This window comes from Daucus carota, chromosome 2 (assembly GCF_001625215.2).
Source record: "Daucus carota subsp. sativus chromosome 2, DH1 v3.0, whole genome shotgun sequence".
Taxonomy (NCBI): domain Eukaryota; kingdom Viridiplantae; phylum Streptophyta; class Magnoliopsida; order Apiales; family Apiaceae; genus Daucus; species Daucus carota.
In genome coordinates this window covers 45,876,315-45,901,096 of record NC_030382.2, presented here as the reverse complement: position 1 = coordinate 45,901,096, position 24,782 = coordinate 45,876,315, and the positions used below count along the sequence as shown (strand labels likewise).

Genomic DNA, 24,782 nt, shown 5'->3' with positions numbered 1-24,782 from the left:
TATGAAGAAGATAACTAAAATGATTAATGAAAACAATATAAAGATTAATGGTCAGCTGAAAAGATATTTATTTTAAAAAAATATGTTATTTCTATCTTTAATTTTAACGGTTAGATTTCAACAATATTTTTTTTATGATTATAAACAACAAAATTATAACTAAGATAAATACATTCATTCACACTTCAAAATACTCATGTGTCCTGAAAAATACTGCACAATATATGCAGAATATATCATGATTTTTGATACTATGTAAGCTGAAGAAGAGAATAATGAAAATGACTAGTAATATTTATCTTTATCATCGATGACAGAGCGAATTTGTAATCCCACAACGAATCATCATATAATTGATTGAAACAAAAAAATTACACTGCTCTTGCACTTGAACTGATTAAGATTAGGAGTAAATGAAGTCGTATGCATCTGGACGCTGCTATAAATCTTTCCATGCTCAGTTTCATTTTTCTCAGATAATTCAATCTTATATGTATAGCGATCGATTGCTGAATGTATAATCTGGTTCCAGCGGTCTTACTTGTTTTTGGTAAAACTTGGATTTCATGAAAATCTTTAAAGATTAAAGTGGATTTCATGAAAATCCTTGAAGATTAAAGTGCAAATATGTGATGTTTCAATCAGAGTTTTGACAGTCAAATTAGAGCCATCAAGCCACTTCTGAGTGATGAACTAAATTGAAAGCCTTCCAGAAAATTTTGTTTGCTAGATTTATTTGGTGCGTTCAAACAGTAATATAGAGTAGTATATATGAACTCACACGTTCCTGTAATAAAAGAGACAGATCTCTAGATCTTCTCACACTACCACGGTAGCACAGAACAAAATATCACACACAGAGATAGGGAAATGCACAGCTCATAATAATGTCACACTCAATGTCATTTCTCATGTAAAATACATATTTAAAAGCACAATAACTTATCCATCCCAAGTGGAGGATCAGAAAGGCTTAATAAGTAATACAAACCAGGTATATTGGTCTCATATCGTTTCCTAATGGACATCTACTTGTGTCTCTTCAATGTACAAACCACATTAGACAAATTATATTTGACCATCTTATCACACTGACCCTGATTTCAAGTTCTGCCAAGAGAAAACTAGAAACCAAGTAAAAATTAGATTCTTGGATTTCTCTATACTAAATTTACCCCTATTCATGGCCCAAATGCTACTGTTAGCAGTAATTTTGGGCTTATAATTATGCCAAAACTACAGGATTTGCTTAAAAACCAGCTGAATATAGGTTGCAATACCAGAGGCGACTGGTCAGCCAGCAGCAACGGCATCTGTTCGGGGGTTAGCGTCCAGAAGTTGGTGAAGTTTTGCACCAGACTTTGTCGTCTTCTCATACACTTCACCTTCTCCTTCATCCCTATCACCACAGCCTGCATTGTCAACTCTGGAGAGTAGGTTAGCAGTACTGAGTGTTGATGCCTTCTTTTCATTATTGTTCCCTAAACCTACATCTGCAGCATGTTCTGCCTGTGCATTTTTCATTACCTCCTGCAAATTTAATGTTTTAAAACACGTATTATACACCAGAAGTTGGAAGCAAATAAACTAAACAATTGATAAGCGACCCCAGTAGTTGAAGAAATGATGAGGATATACCAGTAATCTAGAGTTATCATTTGTCAGTTTTTCTGCAGTCACTGTCAATCGGTTAATTTCAGCTTTAAGTGCCATATTTTCAGCAGTTAAAGAGTCTACTTTTATGGCAAGCTCTTCAGCCTCTGCCTGAGAAAATTTTACAAATATGAAATGAGATCTCTACAACTAACCTCGACTAATCAAGCTATTTAGTTTTTCACAGAACAAAAAGTATGCACAAAACTGGTACCTGTTTCCTCAGCCTTGACCTTCTTGCAGATTCACGATTAGACTGCTTCCGCCTCTCTCGCTTCAGATCTCGCTCATTCTGTACACAATAGCAAAATCATATTCACGATGATATTTAAGTTTTAAGACACAAAACAGAGTTATATCTGTAACTACAGCTATCCTGAAGCAGCATCATATTGCTTGGCAACTTGCCAAATTTACACCACAAAGGCTTTGTGTAACTAAATAAGTGATTCCGTAATCCATGATCCAGAATCTTTCTATGCGAAACTATTGCAACTTATTCATCTTGATAAGCTTAACAACGTAAGACGAAGACGAATCAAACTAAACAGGAACGAGGTCTCACGTGCAGCCATGAGTCATTTGGCATCATAGCAGAAGGTTGTTGACCACCAGCTGGACTATTTACTGCATGTTCTTTTGGAGAATCCTTGAGCTCCAGCGATGAGGTAACGCTAGGAGAAACTACTGTTCCAACTACTTTCCCTGCTACCAACGAAGTAGCCACAGCAATACCTAGCACCTTCTCAGATTTAACTCGAGGGGAGGGGATTAAACTGCTCTGTGTCTCAATCTTCACCTCTCCAGCTGTCCATAAAATGGATGAAAAACAAAATACATAAATCAGTGACTTTGATTTGGTACTTTAAGTGTCCAGCTTCCACAGATTTTGTATGAACTGTGTCACTGTGAGTAATTTTGGGGCAGATGTTACACTGGCTTATGGATAGAATGCATTTTCAAAACCTTAGGTGCCTGTAGCAAAGCTTCCTTTATTAACATTCCCATCTCATACTGGTTATTTTCCAAGTATGGGAGAATGATACACCTCTCGAGCGAAATGTGAATATACGTACTTATGGAAGGGACATACTAAATTCTAGAGCGCAAGCAATATATTATATATATGTCATTAAGATGACAAATAGCAGTTTTCTAGTAAAATATCAGACTTGAAGAATAAGGCTCATCAAACTATTAAAGAAAAATTCAATTATCATCAAAAGCATGATGACCCCCTACCATAATGCAAGGAGCTCCTTTTCTAAAGATACTGATTTGCACATGAAGCATCAACTTATAACCATTATATAAAGTTACTAAAAAGTAATCCTTCAAATAAATTAAACTTCCATAATAAAAATTATTAGGAGAATATCTTACTCATAATAGGTGCTTCATCTCGACCTCTTTTCCGAGCATTTACAGCAGCCTGGAAAGAAGGAACTGTCATACTTTAGCATTTTGAGAAGACTAGGTTGTAAATAAAGGATTAATGAGGTAGCGAAGTCTTACCCTTTTAGAATTTTCATTACTACCATCACTGGAACCTTCAGTCTCCTTGCTGTTCACAAAAACAAAAACCATTTGAATCTAACAGGCTGAGCAAGAAAATCTTATAAATCTAGCACTAACATATAGACACATGTGTTAATATAATATATTCATATTTTAATAAAATATGAAAGCAGAAAGTCAGATGAGAATATCCAAGTCCTAGAACAATTTAAATTTGTATGAAGTCCAAATAATTGGTGTCAATCGGCAAACCTCTGTGAAAGCGTACGTTCCATCCCATCGTCACTGCTGTCAGCTTTTCCATTGCCAACAGACATCGCAAGATCATCAAGTCCTTTCAACTTTTTCATTAAGCCGTGCTCCGTAGTTCCTGAGGATTTAGCATGTGCGTCCATACTCACAGGACTAGCTGCCTGCGTTATGCATAAGATATTACAACTTTGTATAGATCATATGCATCTATGCAATTAAATGAAAGATGTCCTCTCCCACAGTCAAACTTTTTCCGAGAAATATATAATATTCCCATAATATGATATTTGTGGGAAGTTCTTCACGAAGTAGAATACGAAAATTGTACTGAAAGTGCCTCCCCTATCATTGCAGGCTAGCTGACTAGCTCTCAATTTAATAGTACGTCTTATAAGCACAGTTCTTATTAGTAAGGTGCAGACAAGATTAAGGAGAAGACCAAGCAGAAATGCAGAAAAAAGACAATAGTTCCGGTCATGATAAGTAGTAGATATACATAACAAAACTGGTACAAACCGTGGACACCAGAATCAAGTTACACTGAGGGAGTCGTAAAAACTTGCATTTAATATGGCAGAACATATATAACGATTATAGGTTGTAAAGCAACAACCACCAGTTAATAAGAACTCACAAGAGGGACTCCTGGATGTGCATAGACACCACTATGCGCATATAGAGCAGCGTAAGGTACACCATAAGGTGGCATCACTGGCTGAGATGGAAAAGAAAAAGAGAAAAGAAATCATTTAGGTTAAGGGTGACTAGTGAGTGTCACATTTCTACTGAAATTAATGAAATTGATGGAAACTATACATTCTAGAATATGGCAAGAATACCTGTGGTGGTCCCCACATATAAGGGTGAGGGGCTTGGCCTGATGCAACAGCTGGATTAAAGTATGGTGGCACAGCAACTCTGGGTCCATAATATGCCTGTGAATTGAACAAAAACTATGTTCAATCAATATGTGAAATGGAGAGGATGGTCTGATGGCTAATGTTTGCTTCAGTGCAATTAAAGGAACAAATTCTTTAATAAGTAGAACTGGTAGTGAAACCTGCATAGCAGCCCAATCAGGATAGACATGGATGTTGGACTGATCCTGCAAATAATATAAGAAGAACAGCGTTGAGAACACGTTAAAGTTCACAAACGTCAGGTGTGGACTGTCGCCACAATTAAGACTCAACAGAGACGTCTAAAACTTAACCAGAATCAAACTATTATTTTGTTTAATATAAGTGATGAAGAAGGATGTAGATGCTGCAGAATTGATTGTCTTTCTTTTTCTATATACAGGTACCAAGCATAGAGCCCGGGCAACTGGCAAGCATTTGAACTGAGGAATGAGGATTTATAGTGAGAGATTAAAATTTAAATGTTAAGGTTGCAAGAGGATTCATGAATGGAGTAATAGTCTATCATTTGTCAGTGTGTAAAAGTACATGGGTAGAGTAAGACGTAAGTGCGTGCGTCACTGTAAAATTGATTTAGTTTTACTTTTAAGGCATGTTATACCTCTCCTAATCACACAAGTTTCTCCAACAAAAAGAAACTAAATAAACATGAGTACAAAAGATGCTGATTGTAAGCAAAGAATAGATACCGACACGCGGATTTGGTCAAGATCATAACTACTCTTTGCAAACGGGGCAACAAAAGTCAAACCAACAATTTATAAATCATATGCAAAATTACCAGCGGGGGTGGGGGCGGAGGTGAAGCTAATTTCTCGGGCTTAACAGCCTTCACATCATCGGAGTTCCCCATAGCCTCCTCCACAGAGTCTTGCTAGAGGGTCTAATTAACTGCATATAGATTTACGAAAATCATCACATGACTTGAGTGAGTCTGCCGAGGGAAATACCAGATGCAATATACTCTTTTTTCAAATACTGTAATAAATAAAAAGTAAACACATATCTTAGAATTTCAGAAGTTAACAAACAAACTAGTTTGTGAGTCATGGACATGTGTGCATAGTTAGTTAACTTGAAGTTCTGTTCAGCTCTACTGTAAGCTCAGGCATAATTCTGTACTACATGCTACTCCTAGGTTTCAGGGATTGTACTTCACTTCAATACAATAAAACACACACACACACACATTATAAACCTTGAGGTCAGGTCAGCTGCACACATCAGATCATTAAACCAAGATCCACAATTCAAAAATTAAAATAACAAGATTCATCTAACATGACATGAAGATCCACTAAACACATCCCTAATCAACAAGATCATCCCATCTTAAAACAGAAAAGAATTAAATAGAGGGGCAATACAGTCCTTTCCTCACCTTGCCATGTGCAGAGAAACCAAAGAGTAACCAACAAAACCATCTAGTATTTGCAAGTCCATACACAGTAAATGACATATTTACCCCCATAACCACCCCAATTTCCCAAAATTCAAACAAATCAACAAAAATCCAATCTTTCCAAATTCTACTCAACTCAAGATAATTGCATTCAGCTAAAACTCTTCTCTGATCTCACCATATAATCAACATACATACATACATATATAAACACAAGCAGAATTATACATACACATGATGAATTAAAGTTGAAAATGAAAGAAAACATACCTTATTAACACTCAAATATCAAATCCAGAAGACACAAATTACACCTTTACGCATATAAAATTTAATTTACGTTAATTAAATTGATTAGCTCTGTGTGATATTAACTTTCTCTCTCTAGAAAGAAGGTGTCTTCCATTCCATCTGTTTTCTCTCTCTAAAAATAGGAAGCAAGGGGAGAGGGAAAGAAAGAATGAAGAAGAGTGAGAGAGAGGGAGAGGGAGCGCCAAGACAAGGTACCACGTCACCGAACACGTGTGTGAAAGATTGTGTATCTCAATGTGGTGTGTGTATGTGTGGGTGGTAGATGAGCTGGCGCATAGGGATTCGCGCTGTCCGAATTATAAGTAAAACGGATGCATACGTGTCGGAAGATGAGTCGGTCTACGCGTCGTGCACATTAGGGTTCCTGTTTTGGCCAACTATACCATTGCTACGCTCATGTGGCTGACATGGCCATGTGATTTTTTTTTAATTTAATTATTTATTGTGTTATTAAATTTATTACTGGGAGTAAGATAAGAATTAGCTGGATTGGATAAACGTTTTCAAATCCGCAGGTGGGGCATATGGGCATTTCAGTTCATTTTTTCTTTGCATATTCTGGTTTTTGTAAGATGCTTCGTTTTAAACTTTTTTGAGTGTTTTATTTGCTTTGTGTGTTATATTAGTTTCAAAATTAGCCGAGAGAAAATATATAAATAAAATATTGATTGCCATGTCTTATTTTTTAATATAAATTTTGAAATTTTTTATTCTATAAATTATTCTGGAAATTGTGCTAATAATATTTAAAGCAACTCCATTTTGGAATTAAAACCGTATTTTCGTAAAAGAAAATCTTGCTCCAAAATATTTTGGTGTCAACTCTCCGCAATGTTTTAACATTTATGCAGGTAATTTTTATCAGAGGAAATTTGTTTGGGAGTTGGGCCAGTTACCTTGCCTGTTCTGTTTAACTAGGCTTGGGCTTGGGCTATTTATCGCACTTCTGCGCAAAAAAAATAGAAACAGAAAAACTTTTTCACTTTAGAAAATTGAACAAGATTTTTCTTTCTACTTTTGTTTCTAATCTTACCTATCGGTCCTTTTACTTGGTGGCGTGATGACTTGATGTATCGTTTAAAAATTTACCTTTTTCCGTTTTCTAGACTTATTTTTGAAAGAATCGCCTATTTAATTTTACGAGAAAATGAGCATTCTGCATATTTTTTTTTTATAAAAATTTACGGAGACAAACTTTTACAAATTTCAAAAAACAAAATTTGAGATTATCCATATTCTCCTGTATTTCTAGATTATGGTATAAATTCGGATTACTGAACACACATTGATTTAAGATGGATGTAGCCGAATTTTTCTCTTAAATTTCTTTTACCAAATGATGTAGCAAACAAGTGGAAAATTGTGACATGATTAATTTATATACAAGAAATTGTCATTATTATTTGAGTGAATACAGCTCATCAGAATTCGACATATTTGTGAAAAATTTTGAGATTATCTTTTGGGTTACCTAGCATTTTTCTAAATAATAAGAAACGGTCAAATTTATTTATGAGACATGAAATAAAACATCTGGAATAACTTTTTTAAGTAACTAACATTTTTCATATTTAAGATATCCGTTCTAATTAGTATCGCTTTGCGCTTTTCACTTAGACGCTATGTATGAAATCTAAACCGAACTTTCAGCTCAAAATAGTCTTTGATCACACTTCCTTTAAAATCTAAGCCGCGCTATGAGCTCAAGTTCGTCCCAGATCACACTTCCGCTGTGACACCCACGTCACATTAATTCAAATGTACCTATTTTGCATTTTTCAGTTTTTTTCTTTTTGTTTTTCGCTTGGATGTGACATACTCATCCTTAAAAGTTAAACGCTGTAATAATCTCGTAATTACATGAAACTAAAAGGGCGATTAAAAACCTACTCCCTCCGTCCCACCCATTTCTTATCGTTTGGGTTGGGCACGGAGGTTAAGAAATATGTATAAAGTAGTGGAAAAAAGAAAGAAAAGTGAGTGAAGTCGTGTGACCCATTGATTTTTAATGTATAAAAAGAAGATAGTGGAGTAAAAGTAGTGCGAAAAGGAAAAAAAAGTGAAGAAGTGGTGAGACCCCTTGACTATTTTGGGTAAGTTTTGAAATGTAAAGAAATGGATGAGACATCCTAAAAAGGAAAGTGTAAAGAAATGAGAGGGGCGGAGGGAGTACAAAAGTGCACACGGCTTTTCCAACGCGGAAAGCACTCCATGACCGACGCATCATCTTTGACTATATCACTGCCTCATCTCCTCATATCCGATCTCAGTCGTCAGTTAAACGGACGGCAGATCCAGCTTCTCATTAACGTCATGACACGTGTACAATCTATGATCGTCCATGCAAAAAACAAATCCTCAACAATATCAGACACTGGGTCCCACTCGCACCAATATTTGGAAATATCAAATTGCTTCGATCTAACGGCTGAAATCTAGACACGAATGTTAGAAAAACTCATCCAACGGTGTTTGATGGTAAAGTTTTGCTTATGGTTTTCTTAAAAATGTTAACCAACCTGGTGGTCCAGGCGGGACCACAATGACGTGTTTACTGCAGGCCGATGACTGGGTCCCACCTCATCTTTAGTCTGGTGGATAGTCCAGCTCATCATTATCAGAAGACTTTTGTATCATGGTCCCACGTGTCCTCGTGAACTCACGTGGGTGACTCTGCGTGCGAAACTAGCACAGTATTTTTTGGCGTTATTTTTTACTAACTAACACCTACTCCCTATGATTCTTTTTACTTTTCTCATTTGAGATGTTGGAACTGTTCACGACATGAGACAAATTACTAATTTACGCATCATTCATATGATCAAATATAGTCATGAGTGATCTTGTTAGATTCGCATTTATAAGTACCTTAATACAGTGAAATTTTTATATTTAATACTAATACAAAACTAAAAATATTAATGATTAAAAGTGTGTGTTGGCAAACGTGAAAAGTACAAATGGGAAAAGTATTAAGAGACGGAGGGAGTATTTGAGATTATTATAAATTATAGTTTATAATATTTTTTAAAATTATTTTTTGAACAAAATTCTGAATTTTAAGTTTTTATTAAAAAAAAGATTAAAAACACGTAATGTAATTATATTGTATAAAAGTTTCAAAATATTAAAGAAAAATGTAATGTAATCCTTATCCACGGTTAATGTGATCCTTATTCGTAATTTCATCCTGTAAATTGGGCCTAGTAAGGGCATAGATTGGTATATCCAATCTTAGGACTAGTTGGGCTTACATATCCACGGTTTTAGTTTTCACCCCAACATCTCATATTAGCGGCCCTAAAAATTTATATTTTAAATAGGCGGTCATGTATGTCACGATTCAAACAATAGTACTAGTATGCTTGGGCTTGCCACGGTTGTCCATATTGGGTGAGACACTTGGCGCATATGAGATTGTTACGGACATATTGCCTGCGTCTGGCCCGTGAAAGCATCTTTCTAAGTTCTAACAGAGTTGTCTCCTTATTTATATTCTTGTCATCTCCCTGTTTCATTTGCGATCAAGTTAATGAATGAAGTCACGGGAAAAAAATTGATCAGAAATTAATCGGATGAGATTTAATCAGTTCGACGAGTTACGAAATAAAAAATCACCGATTGTTAGAACACAGACCTGTACAAACAAAAGAGCTAACGCGACTTGTGTCGGCTCTAACATACTATATTATCAGTGTCTCTGTTTCTTTGCGGAGGTTGATGGATATTGCTCGGTCGACATTCACGATTTATGGCATCACGGGGCTAAAACTGGCTACATACTTTATTTTCAATCGTGTTTAGTGCATCTTCCTAATGGTGGCTCTGGTCTTGACATGCTCGAGTCGAATGCAGAACTTCTTATAACAATGATGTGACAGAGCCTAATCAAATATTCAGGATTTTTCTTGATGATATAATATTACACGATTTTCTAATTTTTGTTCTACCGAGTACTCGTATCATGTATAATACAGAACAATGTAAAACCAAAGCAAAGCAAACGTACATCGTCAGGAAAAAGAATTTACAAAACGAGAAACAATCAAGGAAGAAAATCATTTTCAAGAACCGGCTGAGTTCTCATCCTCCCAGCCGCAGGCATTTTAGTCCCTCCAACCCAAACCGTCTCCAGAGCCTCACTCTGTTCCGATTGTCTCTGCATACTCTTCACTTCCTTCCTCCTTGCAAAATTACACAGCAAAATCCCCGCCAGAATCGCGAAAAACAACACTCCAATTCCCACTCCCAATCCGATCGCCCAACATTTCGTCGCCCTCCTCTTCCAAAAGGGCTTTGCTCTACGCACAACAATGCCAACATGGCCTTGACCGCGAACGTGACACACATTTGATGAAACCACATGGCTATACTCAATTTTCCCATTCGGATGAAATCTAACACATTTTTTAGAACCATTCTCACCTTTCTTAATTGACCTATCCTCAAATTGCACTAAAATTGTATTATTTCCCTCGAGCTTAAGTTTGTGCACTGAGCTCCGATTTGCTGCTGATGCATTTCTGTCACCATTATAAGCGGTGAAGCCAATCACAGGTGTTATAAATTTATGATGTGGCAGACTGAAGTAATACGATGACAGATTGCCGAGATGGTGAAACACAATATCTAGCCTCTCTACAGAAGGCCTAATTCGAGTTTTTGGTGGGATATGAATGAAGCTGGAATTGATTCCACTAGTCCAGAGACTTGAGGTGTTAATCTGAATATACGAAATTTCAATACCTGAGTAATTAGAATGGAGAGGAATATTATAGAATGCACCTAAACGTGGCCATTTTACAATCTTTTGTGCATGAACATGCAGAAACTCATCCAGAGAACGAGGATCACTTTCTTTGGCCAATGTCCCTCTGATCATCAATAACGGTGTCAAATACGCGTAAAACATCATCCAGATGATGTTTTTGGACCCCATTATCGCTGATTTTTACGCCCTGTAGGCGTCTTCATGCAGAGATTTTGATCAGATGTTGGATTTTCAGACTTTACGAGACAAAGAATGCAAGAACTCTGGGATGCTTGAAGAAAATTGGGTTTCTTGATAAACCAATGGTTGTTGAGTCGACGAAAGATTACAGGGGATTTGATTGTTGATATATAATGAAATGAGTAATGGAGGTTTGGAAATGTGGAATGGTTCAAGTAAGGTTGGCAAATTGTGTTGATACTCGTTGGAGATTGAATAAAGATTGTGAATGAAGAAGGTGGTGGTATGCATGTAGTGGTTCTGTTTCTAGATGACACCTAATAACAAGGATTATTTAGTTGTTTAACTTACACCTGGTGCTGTATAATTTAATTGCTTGCCTAAACCTGTTTTGTTATATATTTGGATAAGTTGCACTATGTTTTTGCATGTTTCACTCTGCTTGCATTATTTACGGAACTCCTACAATATTGAAAGTCAGAGAAAAAAGGAAAAAAAAGTTACTATACTACACTATTTTAAAAAAATTACCTACCGTCTGAATGCGGCACAGAATTGAGCGCGATTTGATAATTCAAGTGATACTTAATTAGTTTGTATGACATGTAAATTTAAAATGTAGAAAATAAAAGTAAAAAAAATTCAAGATAACCCACCCCTCTCTTCATCCTTTTTTTCCTCCCTTTTTTTTTTGAAGCGATAACTTTTTGTAAAAACTATTTCGTTTAAAAGGGCTTCCAGAAAATGTCAAGTATAAACGAGGGCATTAGCTACAAACAAAGAAGAAGATGATTGTTTGGAAAATGAAGGAATATAATGTCAAGAAAGTATATATTGCAGAAATGCAAGTGTGGCCTGTAACTGGATGCAACGGAAAGACCATCCCTGGAGGGACTTGTAGATCGTGCTGAGAAATTTCCCTGTACTTATGTCTGCTGAATTTCATTTCCTCCTGAGCTGCTGAGCATATGAGCCGATTTGGATTAGTTTAAAAAAATTGACTTCTTGCTTAAAGCAGTGGAATAGAATTGAGAAGTAAATTAATAATTATAAGTTGTTAAAATGTTTGGAAAAGAAGTAGATTTTGTAAAGAGGAGCTCATTTTTTACTTCCAACTTATCTATTATTGAAAAATGTGGATAGATGAAATTATTTTGAATCAAGATGAATATATGTTAATTTCTTATTTACAACAAAATATATGAGAAATTTAAGAATATATATTTTCTAATAAATAACCAGTTTCGAAAAAATCATAACTACTTTTGTTAAAAATAATTTAAACCTTTTTAATTTCAATTTGGTAGACATTGTCAAATAAAATTCTACTATTAAGCTTCCAGGCTTTTAATTATAAAATCAAATATGAAATTAATTGATTGGATAAATTAAATAATAATAATTAATTAACTAGAAAATGCAAGAATTTCATAAAATTGTTCTTATATATTTATTGTAGAGGTCTAAGATTAATAATTAGATACAAATATAAAAATAAAAGCAACAAAACACCGTCATTTTTCTTTAAAATGAATACAATCAGAAAATATTAATAAAAATCTTTTAATAATTAAAATTGTGGAAACCGGGAAATAAAGAGATAAATAAAATATTAGTATTTAAGATTATAATAAAAGTTAATACTTCCTCCGTCCCATTTTAGTTGTCACATTTTTATTTTTGTTGGTCAAATTGACTAATTTTTGACCAAAAATTATAAGTCACTCTTTCATTGTTTTAAAAAACTGAAAATTACATCATAAAGTATATTAAAAGTTACTTCCGATGAATTTTTTTTTACTTGTTAAAATATTAATAAATTTCAGTGTCAATTTGAACGGAACAAACCCAAATGTGACAAGTAAGATGGGACGGATAAAGTACTCCCTCCGTCCCATTTTAGTTGTCACATTTCGTTTTTTGTTGGTCAAAATATTTATAAATTTCAGCCAAATTTTGGACAATTTGACCGGCACCAAACCAAATGTAACAAGCATTAATTTTACTGGAAAAATGTGCCAAGAAAATATCCTTACAAAAATAAACAAAATGTATGACAGACAAGGTCGTGAAACGTGGATTTTCAAGATAGAGAATCGCAACAATCATTTTTCATCCACTAAAACAAAACATAAAACAACTCTGCAACTCATCTTCACACCTCTAAGCCCAACTACACACACTTACACACAGATAAGATTTGTTTGGCAAGCATTTCATCACAAATGGCCACGGCGACTTCCATGGCAACCACAGCCGTCTTTAGTCCTCGCTTACCCACCACCCATTCATCTGCCTTGCCTTATCTTCCACCTCGCTTCTCCACCTCACCCTTTTCAGCTTCGAACAAGCTTTCTTCAGGTATAAAGTTTCTATCTTTGTGCTATCTGGCCCATTTCTTGGAAGCCCTTTTCATTGTTTTTGGTTATTTGAATTGTAATTTAGTTCTTTGGTTTGTTTTCTTGATTCTGGTAGCTGTTGACTTGAGCTCAAATGTAACTAGTTATACATTTTTTTAATTATGTTTTAGTTGTTTACCTAAAGAATGTAGTGTGTGTAGAAATGACTATTTTTTGGTGTGTGGAGATCGAAAAGGTGAACTTGACTGGAGGATACTGACTGAGATATTGTTTAGAATTTGATTCAGTTTGATTGTGAAGGAAGGAAGTGGAGATTGTTGATGTTATTTATTACAATGTTGAATGACATTATGGATATGGAATTACTTATTGCTGATGCGGAACTGGAATGCTGGTTGTTTATTGATGCTATGTGTTGTTTAATTCATTCTAATTTATCTTCTTTTTTTGCTGTGATATGAATCTAATGTACAAAATGGATTTTAATTTTTGGTTGATGCTGTCTCGTCTACCTTGTGTGTTTTTTATTTTGTTGCTTCTTCGTGGAATTTTGTGTTTATATAAATTTTATGGATGTCTGTCATGCTTATTCTTGTCATTCTCTGTTGAAGTTCTTTAAAAATTTTATAATAGCTTATTTCTTGAAAGTGCTGTTTATTTGTTTTTAGGTAAGTACGTGCATTAACAAGGAATTTCCTCACCAGTCCAATTTCAGTATCTAGATGTTCTTAGTTATTAGGCCCTTGTATATTCTTAAGGCAAGCGGCTTGGCTGTACCATTAACTACAAGCCTTTGTCATGCTACAATTCAGACACAATATGGAATGTCTCTACTTGTGATGCCTACAGCAGTTATTTATCCTATATTTTATCATTTTTCATGTCTTTTTATTCTTTCAATAAAGTGGGTAAATTGCGAACTTGCATATTTCCAAAACTCAAAGATGTTATGCCTCTGATCTAATTTTACTGCAACTTCAAACCAAATTTGAAATTTAAATAATACTAGGTAGTACTTAAACTTAATATCTCCTTATAGATCTCGTGTACCCTGACTGGGATAGCATAAAGTTTGCTACGGCATTCTTTCCACAAGAGCTCTTCTTTTGTACATTGAACAAATTATGATTTCTTTCAAATTTCCCATAATTCCATGACATATTCCTTCACTTAAAAATATTGTATTTGAAACAGATCATACCGGAGCCGACCGATACTCGGTTTTGCTGTTAGTTGTGAGTTTACTAAGTTCTTGTTTATTCTTTATAAATTTCAGGCTCAAGGAGATCTCAGTTCCAGATCAAGGCTACATCACAAGAGAGCAGCCCTGATGATGGTGGAGAGATACTCGCAGATCTAAAGGAAAAGGTAAATTGAAACCAACCCATCAAGGAGGTATCTTGTCAGTCCCTTCTGCACTTATGCTTACATAATGTATATAACTTCTTTAAATCCAACTAATAAGTTGTACATCCTGTTGCGGTCAATAGTGGGATGCAGTTGAAAATAAGTCAACAGTGCTTATCTATGGAGGTGGGGCACTTGTTGGTCTCTGGTTATCTGCTACACTTGTTGGTGCAATCAACTCCATTCCTTTGGTAAGTGCTTTACTATAATCAGTGCATATTAATTTCTTACTGGCATGATTTTAGTAAGAGTAGATTCTTTGGTAGGAGTTTCCTATGTGGTCTACTTTATATTTAATCCTCTATTTTATGCTGTATACTAGCTTCCGAAGATTTTGGAGTTGGTAGGACTTGGATATACAGGATGGTTTGTCTACCGATACCTTCTCTTCAAGGTAAGAACTAAAAAAATCAAAAAGTGACACTTTACTACCCAATATTGTTGGCTTTTTGGTTTTCACTCTGCATTACTTATTATGTGATATTACCTGTACATTCTCGGCTTCTCGCTCTTAGTAGTGGACTTGTACTGTATCATATAGATATCTGGTTTGGCAGTTATATGCTCTCTCCCCTCCAGTACCTAGTTGAAAAGTCTAAATGATTCTCTTCTAATATTGTAACTTGTCAATGCATTTAGATGCAAGCTCTTTATAAGCTCTATTTTTATATTCCTCTAATGTAGGAAACCTTTATTATCCTGTCTTTCTCAAATAGTAAAACAATCAGATCTCATAGCCTGAAGTAAGGACAGTAATTTTAGGTCAGATTTTGAAAATTTCAGCCTTTTTTCATGACCTCAGTGTAGTAGTTTGTATGTATGATAACCGTGCTTGTTTCAATATGCATTGTTGAGAATGTCTCTGGAATCTGGCTCCTTGGTATATTTACCCTGCTTGCAAAAATGTTTTTCTGAGTATGATATATCTCCTGGTTTCCTTTGGCTTCCCCCTAAGTTGACATTTTGCGCTTGTTAACATTCTTTTCTCCCAGTCAAGTAGAAAAGAGCTAGCATCGGATATTGAGTCATTGAAGAAGAAGATTGCAGGAACGGAGTAAAAATGACTATACTCCAAAGTCGTCTAATGTCTGTTGTCTTCATTGAATTGTATCAGTGGTTCCTTTATAAGAATCGCATGCTCTTATAATATAGTGTAGTGTAGATTCTTTCATGTATACCTACTACTGTATGTGCATCTTTTAATAAAAGTATTGCAATTTGTTTACAAAATTAAATGGTCAGGCAATATTCATTTTAAGTGGTTACCTAAATTTCCATTTCTTAACACGGTATGAATCAAGGGTTTGCACACTGGAAGGTGCCCTGCAAGAAATTTTGCTTCTTTCATGAAATCGACGTGTAGGTGTTGGTTTTGGGAAGTTGTGGACTGATATGTGAGAATTTGTTCTAAGAAACTAGGATTTGGTTTTGAGAAGTTTGTGCCTGATTCAGTGATTCTAGATAATCTGTTTTAAGAAACAGGGTTTTTAAATCAAATCCCAATTACAACCAGGGGCCATTAATTTCTTTAGAATCGAGTCCTCTTTTTTCATAACAGAAAATCTAAGATGTATCAAAATAAAAATAATTTTAATTGAGATTTATCCTTGTTTATAATTTTAATCAAACTTTTCATATTACTAAATTTAATTTAAAATTATGGTCAATCATTTTTTTTTTGACGAACAATAAAATTTTACTGAACATAAAACATAAGAACACAGTTGGGACAAACCCCCAAACTGACAACTACAACCTGATTGTGAAACAAAAACCGAGCTAAACAAATAGTCGCTTTGTTTTCAGATTGCTTAACAGATGGAATATAAATATTCTTGATAATAAAAATGATTACAAAAGTTTCTCGAGCAATCCAGTCGACACCAACATCACTGAAAATAGTAGAATCACAATTGACCTACGCACATAAAAATTTGGTGATAGACCAGTGTTCATATCCATCAGTTACACCCATTGGAGGTTGGGGGTACAGATACCCCGTATATTAAACAATCCTCTGTTGTACGAGGTGAGCTCTCGCGATAAGTACCACAATTCCAGATTTGAAGCTGGTTGCCCAGATCTCCCAATACACCGTAGAAATCATTCTTCACGCAACATGACAACGAATCAAAAACGAAACAAGACATACACCCAAAAATTGGGGACAATCAACAACCCAAAAAGAAGGACGGTAACAATATCACACCCAAAAAGATTTAGATCTCGATTTTATTGATAATTATTATAATAGAAATTAAAGATATAGAAATGGAAGAAACGGGATGAGAGGATGGATGGGATGGATGTGGTATTGATGGAAGAAGGGGGCAGGTTATGAATGGCGGACTCTCATCAGGGTTTTTGAAAAAACTGTGGTCAATCATAGTATAATTGTCAATTGTTAATATAGTTAATTAATTTAGCCAAATTTAATTGGATATGCATATATATGACTAGTTTAGTCTTGTATTTTATATTGACTATTTTTTCGAAACAAAATTGCTACTGTTGATGATTTCTAGGTGAATTATTCGATGCATTCAATAATTTATTCCAGTAGAGTTGTCAAATGGGTCCAAGAAAAACATCATTGATCACTGGGCCTAGGCTAGAAGACAGCACAGCAAAGCTTTTCAAAATCGGTTTGGGTAGTGTGTGCCCATGAGCACATGCTAAGCACTAACATTAATTAATTGGTGTGGTTGTTGTAACTGCAGGGGGTCCACCATTATTAAAGAAGGTAAGCCAATAGAAACCCTCCAATTTCATAAATTTTGGTGCTTAATATGTGCCCATGGGCACACCATAGAAAAACCGACGGTTTGGCTAGTGTGTGCCTATGAGCACATGCTAAGCACTGAGAGCAAGTCCAATGGTGAGCTATATCTTGTGCTATATCTATATTATAGCTCTAAATCAAAAAAATTCAACTCCAATGGTGTGCTAAACTTGGTGCTAAAATAGCATATTGCTATAGTTGGTGCTATATTTAGCACAAACTATAGCAATAGCTATAATTGCCACCTCATCAAAAAGTAAAAAAGTGGAGGGAAATGAATAAAAAATAGATTTATATCTCAACTTATTCAAGTACATGAATGCACATATATTCATTTGGCACAAGATATAGCACCAACCATTGGAGATGTGATATTATTTTAGCACTAAAAACCACTTTTTGGTGCTATATTATAACAATAGCTACACCTATTTTTAGCTCACCATTGGACTTGCTCTAACATTAATAAAAATGGAGGGTTTTGATTGGTGTGGTTGTTGTAACTGCAAGGGGGTCCACCATTATTAAAGAGTACACCAAGAATTGTTGCATCTGGAATTACTTTCCAAAGGTATTTTACCTTAAAAATATAATCTTCACAATCAATTTCCCAACATGAAATATGTGAAAGAACACGGCACTGACAATTTAATTTTACATGAACAGGGTATGTGATATAACATGGCCTTGCAAGTGGCCACTTACACAACCAAGTTCACTATATGCAATGTATTCAAACTTTAGAACTACAAGGCATTGCCACTAGTGCTCCAATAAGCACAGAGAACAAATTATCTTAAATGCCCAGAAGATGAGCATTTTAAATTCAGTCCTCCCTCCTATTGGTTTTTGCAAACAGTCTAACAACGGAACACCTTTAAAGAGAATTCAACATATAACAATGAACACAGTTTCTAAATATTCTTTCTGAAAGGGTAGAGCACAAAAGGTAAATGGCAGGATACAAGCAAGTAGAGAGCTACAAAACGAGAATGTGACAAGTTACTGTCGAATCGTAAGCTCAGCTCTTAGATGGAGTATGCCATTGATGAAGTAAGGACTGTCCTCGGCCATGAATGAAGTCCATGGCATGCCAAATAAGTTACGGTAACCCACTGCCTTGCCCCCGGTGAAAGTGTAGTTGCCTTTATATTTACTTGCATACTCTTCTGATGGCTTCGACCTTGCTGCAAATTCATAGTCAACTGCAAAAGTGACAGATCCTTTTTCTTGCATTCCCAGGAACAGGCCAAAACAATGAAAAGAGCTCTGCTGATCCATGTTGCAATGTGCAGAAAGAAAGAAACCTTGTCCTCCTAGGTGGAATGCCTGTGAATATACTCTCCCGGATGGAAATAGATTATTACATTCCTCGCGCTTCAGATCTAAGTAGACCACACATTGCTGTCTTGGAAGTTCAAACTCAACCACCTTAACAGGCCGATACTTGTAGGCTCTCTCCACAAAACGGCGGTTTGTAGTAGGAGAATCCTCTGCAGCTAGGCTGCGTTGCCGGTGTGGGGCCTCAGCTTTGAAGAAGAGTGCCTCAAGCACAACCTTAGAAGCTAGGTCATGATCAAAGTCATTGCAAGTCAACACCTTCTTAAGCTTGCGACAAGTCATGTAAGGGAAACGGATAAGGCGGCCAAGACGTGAACCCAAGATCTCCCGCCGCTCCTCAAGCTTTGGGTACTGAGCCCTAGACCACTTCAGGACAAAATCATACACAGCATCCTCTGATGCCACCTGGAGATCATCACTTGACATGATTGCTTCAATTCCAGCAAGAGGCAAGTTCATGACTTCATCTTGAAACCTAGACAATCATGTAATAGCTTATTAAATTGAAAAAAATAGCATCATTAAAGTTCAAATTCTAAAAATCATCCAGAATAGATAGCCACATGACACTAAAGCTCATTTAGCACTTACAGAACCTTGAAGTTAATCAATAACAAGCTACAAGTTAAATGCATAAGCAACAACATTTCGCAAGTACAACAAACTTACTTGGTCATGTCTTTATAACGTACAGCCAGAAACTGCTTTGCAGCATCTGTTAATGGCTGAACAGCCTCGGCCATGAGGACACTGGAGGGAAGCTCTAGATAAAGCAATGCAGACTCCGGTGTCATGGGTAAATTCCGCAACAAACGGCTGCAATGCCTCATGCATGAAGCAACCTCGAATTTATCAGCAGCCATCAGCACATCAAGCAAAGCAGGGGCAGTAGTGACTGATAAGGTGTTGCTATACATGAAATTGAGGAGCTCCATAAGGGCAGCTTCCTCTGCTCCATTCAAATGAGAAAAAGAGATCATGAGGTGACATAAAATGAACAGTTAATTACTATGATTAGACACAAAGCAATAGAGTAAATTATGCGACAAAAACCACACTCATCTATGTCATACAAAATAACATGGTCCATCAAACTAATTCAAAGAGATCCAACTGGGTGATATTTTACATCACCGCAATGAAAAATGACAAAGTGTACAACTATGATCCAAATATGGTGTTTATAATTACATAAGGTTCCAAAGGTTGGCGTTTCGCTGTTTCCTCAATCAACTTAAAACCAAGTAATCACATGCAAACAATTAAAACCATAACTTACCAGAGACAGTGATTCGCAAAGTTACATGTCGCTGTTCGGATTCTCTCATTCCATTTGAAAATAGCTGCAAATGATAAATCGATGGAAATTGATCATTTGAATTCTACAAAACAGGGAGCAATTTGTGTGTGCGAGTGTGTAAAAGTATAAGAAGTAACATATTTTACTTTATAAAAAAATGGACTTTTTGCGGCCAAGATTGGAGAACTAATATGCAAAACTTTGACTCTTAGAACTTCAGAACACTCCATGCTCCAATTCGAGTCATTGCTATCTGCAGCTTCATCTCCTACAAATGTGAAAATGAAGGCTAACTTTTATGAGAGAGCAATCATGTATCGATTATGAGAATAAGATATGTAAACAAAAAGAATCTATAACCAATAGAAGGTCAAATAGCCTAAAATCCTGCGAAATCACCTAGTGCACCAAGTCACCAAGCGTAGATGAAAGGCATATAATAATAAATTTAAAACATACAGCATCTATACCCTTAAGACCTAGGAAGCATGAGTGCGGGTGCGCAGTACGTGGATACGGGAATTCGTCAAATTCCAAAATATGGGGATACGGGTATGGGGGATACGGCAAATATTAAGATATTAAAAATATTATATATATATATATATATATATATATATATATATATATATATATATATATATATAAAATAAATAATTCATAAGATGCATTTAAGTAGAACAAAATAGCGGAATAACTAAATCAACCCTACTAGAGATAGAAATATATACACACACATGAGCAATTATATATACTTACAATCTATAGACACACATGAGCAGATATTACAGAAAACACACTTACCAATCGACATACTTGAGCTGCAGATGCTCTGCTCTCTCTCGTGCAGGTACTCAATTAGTCTAATTAGGTTTTGATCCCTCTTTTCTTTCTTTTGACCAACTAATTTTAAGTTTAAAAAAAAAAAAATTGTTAAAAATTACGATTTGTGCCACTGCCGCACCCTCATCCCTGCACCCCCGCGTATCCCCATCGCTGCCTCCACCGATACGCCACGTGGCGTATCCCGCCGCACCCCCGCACCCCCAAGTATCCCCTACACAGTTCTTCACCCAGACGAAGTATCCCTGCTTTCTAGCTTAAGACAATAATGCCAGGGAAGTAGCATTCATTAGCAGAATACTACAATCAACTTTCAACTCGAATCTCTACAATGTACCTCTAACCACTTTATTATATAATATATACTCCCTTCGTCCCTCTTTTTAATTGTCTCTTTTGGGCAAAAATTTGTCCTTAAATAGTTGTCCTTCTCAATTCCCATATTTCAATACATTTTTTTCCAAATTTTTCCAGAACTAACCCTACATTCCTATATCCAATATTTGACTTTACAATTAATAATACTTCACAAGTCATTTTTTTAATGCAATAATTAGGGGCAACTATGGAAACAATGTATGTAATTAAATAATTCTTAAGATGTGCGTTTTTTTTAAAAGGGACAACTAAATAGGGACGAAAGTGGGACCACTTTATCTCATGAGGCACTTCACAAGAGAGGCACTCCCCCTTTTAACTCTAAATGATGAAAAGGAAGAGCGAGAATTTGATGAATGAGATTGAGCTGTATGACTCCAAGGCTTTTGAACTGTTAAAACTTGAAGGTGATTGATGTTTCATGCTTATGTATTTGACATTTCTTTATGTTATAAAGTTAAGACTCCAGACTATGCCTAAGTATTATTTTCTTGTAAACCTTGCGATTAGTTATTAAGTTTTTGGTAAAAAAGCAAACACTTAATAGCGATTCGAGAGTCATGCTTCCATATTCAATCTTTAGCCTTTTAAAAATGTGCGCATTAAACAAGACTGGGAGGAATATATTATAAATAAAGCAACAAATAAATACTAGCGACTAAAAGCGGATCTTTAATTACCTGAATTTGGTTCTTCATTCATTGCAACAGCTTCCTCGTCTTCATTTTCATCGTCCACATCAGGTTGGTTGCAATTCACTATCTGCTCTTCTGGACCCATATTAATGTCAACAGCTGTATATAATTTGATAAGTTAGCACCAATATCTCCTCACAGATACGAAATAACAAGGGGCGGAGATACAATGTGCAAGTCACTCTATTAATTTAATTGGTATACGCTGCAAAAGGAACAGTTCCGAAGTTCTAGCCTCATCACAAGCAGGTAGTACAATAAAAAAAAATCTGGAGCACCAATAACTAGGGCTAATCAACACCAATGTCTCAACAAACAATTCTTAAGAATGAAAATGTACAAACAAACTTGCAGACACGATCAGATATAATCAAAGTAAAAATGGTGACCAACTTCAGTATAACAGTTTATGAAATGAAAACTTTATCCTGGAGCAAATAAGCTTGTTTAAGGACTTCCAATCTATATACTCCTAAAATTCGACCAATTTCTTAATAACTTTTTGGAACCAAAACAGCTCAATACACACACGTTCACCTAAACATCATTAATCACAACACTACCGATGCTCTTCTTCCAGAAATGATACAAACCTATTACAGTAAAATTCTCGAGTGAGATGGTCAAACTAGTACAGCTATTGGTAAGGTCAACATCTTTTATGTGCGAGCATCCACATAGCATTAATTTATACATTTCTAAGCTCAACAAAACTAATAATTCACGAAAGATAACTACTCACCAGTCTCTTTTTTAATATCTTCTCTCCGTCGCTTGCGATTTCTGGCCCAATCGGCGAGACTCTGACAGCCGTCGGCGTCGTCGCGAGTCTCCGGCGACTCGGCGATGATCTCGATCTGAAGAGTGCGGTCGGAGAAGTTACTGTCGTTGAAAGCAAAACCGAAATCGCCGTCGCGAACAGCTTCCGACGAGTAATTGGAATCCATGACCTCCGTGCGAGGATCAAATAGATCTAAGCTCGAATTCTTCATTTCAACAGATCTATGAAGATATGTCGTACGGAACAAAACAAACTGCAAGCTTTTTAAAACCCTAGATATTCAATTTATAAGTGAGATAAGGCTGGAGCTTCATCTGCTAAGCTGCATATCAATTTTCTGGCAGTAATAGACATAATTTTTATTTTAATTAATTAAGTATAAAGGGTTCAGAGTGAGACGTGTGCGTTTTAGGAAAACATACTTGTCTAATTTTTGATAAATGGTACTCCAACTAAATGTTTCTCACTCTTTAGTCTTTACTTTTTTTTCATTTTCTCCAAGTTCCCACTTTTTACTAGAGATCCTATTTCTCAACTTTAAGTGGCAAATTTGAAGTTCAAAGAACTTAGCAGAAGAAAAGTTATTTTGTTCTTACAATATTATAAAAAATATATTTTAGTTTAGATAAATAATTTATTAAATTATTTTGTTATTGTATTTTTTAGCAACAGATAAATTACACATAATACAAACGTATGTGAACACATAATATATTTAAAAAAATAGTATAAGAAATCTTTCGAATAACTTATTTATTTTAATAATATTTTATTACATATATTACTTTTATTTCAATAAATAAAATTCCTAATATCTCTCAAATATATCCAAGAATTTCTGAATCCCATCCCAATTCTATTTGGTCTTAAATTTTGTCCTGATCCCATTTGATATTAAATATAAAGTAACAATAGAAGATGATTAAAACAATATAAAAAATGCACAATGAAATAATATTAATTATACACAGAAATCGAATTAGGTCACTAAATAAATTTATTAATGTATTTAGGTCACTATATTTGTTTGTAATTAATTAAATACTTTTTATAAATATAATTTAAATTTAGAATTAAATAAATTATTGAGCTTATAAGAAGATAACTCAGAGATGTTTTGACATTGAATTAGCAGTTTCTCAATAGAATTGTCTTGTAGATAGCGGATTGATTAGTTGACAGAAACCAAAACTTCTAAATCAAAAAAACTATTTAAACTAATCTTTTAGAATTGAAAATTCGCTAACTATCAAATACTAATATTAATGAAATTAGCAGAATTTAATAATCAAACTTCCAAAACATGTCAAACCTCATGCCAACATAATTAAAAGGTAGAAATTAATTAGGTCCGGTTGCACCATAACAATTCAGAACTCTGATACGTAGTTGTCTCGATTAAATAAATGATAGTAATCAGTAAAGAAAATGTTTACCAGTTCATTCATTTTTACAAGTTGCTAATCACTGAAATCATTGAAACACATGTTTTTAGGCTGCACTAAAATAATTCTCAAATGACTGGCCTAACCATAAACATTTGACAATATTAGTTGACACTTTCAAATAATACAACTTGGTAAGCAGACATGCAACTGGCCAACTAGGGGATCGGCCCACAGCGGTGGCTGATGAATTGGCAACTTCAAGGTAGCAGAAAATTGCCGCAGATCATCAGGGGAAATTGTCATCATAAAATTATAATATGATCAGTTGTGAAAAAAAATTCAAAACACTTTTTTACGATGATAAACCGTGCATAATATTAAAGTTAGTTAGGTAGAATCATATCTCTACAGTATCGAATTCATCTCTAATTTTTTTCTAATTTTCTTAAAATTTAAAGAAAACACAATCTTCTATTTTTTTTCTAAATCTTCTCTAATT

At 35.1% G+C, this 24,782-nt stretch overlaps 4 protein-coding genes and 1 long non-coding RNA gene across 5 annotated transcripts; 2 read left to right on the top strand and 3 right to left on the bottom strand.

The window, feature by feature from the left end:
- Positions 1-879: 879 nt before the first annotated feature.
- Positions 880-6,274, bottom strand: LOC108209539 (common plant regulatory factor 1). The gene is made up of 12 exons (XM_017380498.2): positions 6,016-6,274; positions 5,125-5,234; positions 4,484-4,528; positions 4,263-4,358; positions 4,058-4,138; positions 3,424-3,584; positions 3,169-3,217; positions 3,037-3,085; positions 2,219-2,460; positions 1,868-1,945; positions 1,639-1,764; positions 880-1,530 (listed from the first exon to the last, which is right to left on the bottom strand). The coding sequence occupies exons 2-12, from the start codon at positions 5,194-5,196 to the stop codon at positions 1,294-1,296; spliced, it is 1,236 nt and encodes a 411-aa protein (XP_017235987.1). The 5' UTR covers positions 5,197-5,234; positions 6,016-6,274; the 3' UTR covers positions 880-1,293.
- Positions 6,275-9,960: 3,686 nt separating this feature from the next.
- LOC108207644 (uncharacterized) lies at positions 9,961-11,131 on the bottom strand. The gene has a single exon (XM_017378078.2). The coding sequence runs from the start codon at positions 10,994-10,996 to the stop codon at positions 10,103-10,105; it is 894 nt and encodes a 297-aa protein (XP_017233567.1). The 5' UTR covers positions 10,997-11,131; the 3' UTR covers positions 9,961-10,102.
- A 1,967-nt stretch (positions 11,132-13,098) lies between these two features.
- LOC108206103 (protein CURVATURE THYLAKOID 1A, chloroplastic) lies at positions 13,099-16,010 on the top strand. Its single transcript, XM_017376295.2, has 5 exons — positions 13,099-13,369; positions 14,645-14,736; positions 14,859-14,966; positions 15,098-15,169; positions 15,768-16,010. Exons 1-5 carry the CDS (start codon positions 13,234-13,236, stop codon positions 15,831-15,833), a joined length of 474 nt encoding a protein of 157 aa, XP_017231784.1. The 5' UTR covers positions 13,099-13,233; the 3' UTR covers positions 15,834-16,010.
- On the top strand, positions 13,407-14,249 carry LOC135150765 (uncharacterized). Its single transcript, XR_010289017.1, has 2 exons — positions 13,407-13,503; positions 14,037-14,249. It is a non-coding gene; the product is annotated as an uncharacterized LOC135150765 (long non-coding RNA).
- A 2,188-nt stretch (positions 16,011-18,198) lies between the features above and the next one.
- On the bottom strand, positions 18,199-23,356 carry LOC108209537 (BTB/POZ domain-containing protein POB1). Its single transcript, XM_017380495.2, has 6 exons — positions 22,857-23,356; positions 22,100-22,213; positions 20,345-20,466; positions 20,178-20,241; positions 19,568-19,847; positions 18,199-19,373 (listed from the first exon to the last, which is right to left on the bottom strand). The coding sequence occupies exons 1-6, from the start codon at positions 23,104-23,106 to the stop codon at positions 18,560-18,562; spliced, it is 1,644 nt and encodes a 547-aa protein (XP_017235984.1). The 5' UTR covers positions 23,107-23,356; the 3' UTR covers positions 18,199-18,559.
- Positions 23,357-24,782: the final 1,426 nt, after the last annotated feature.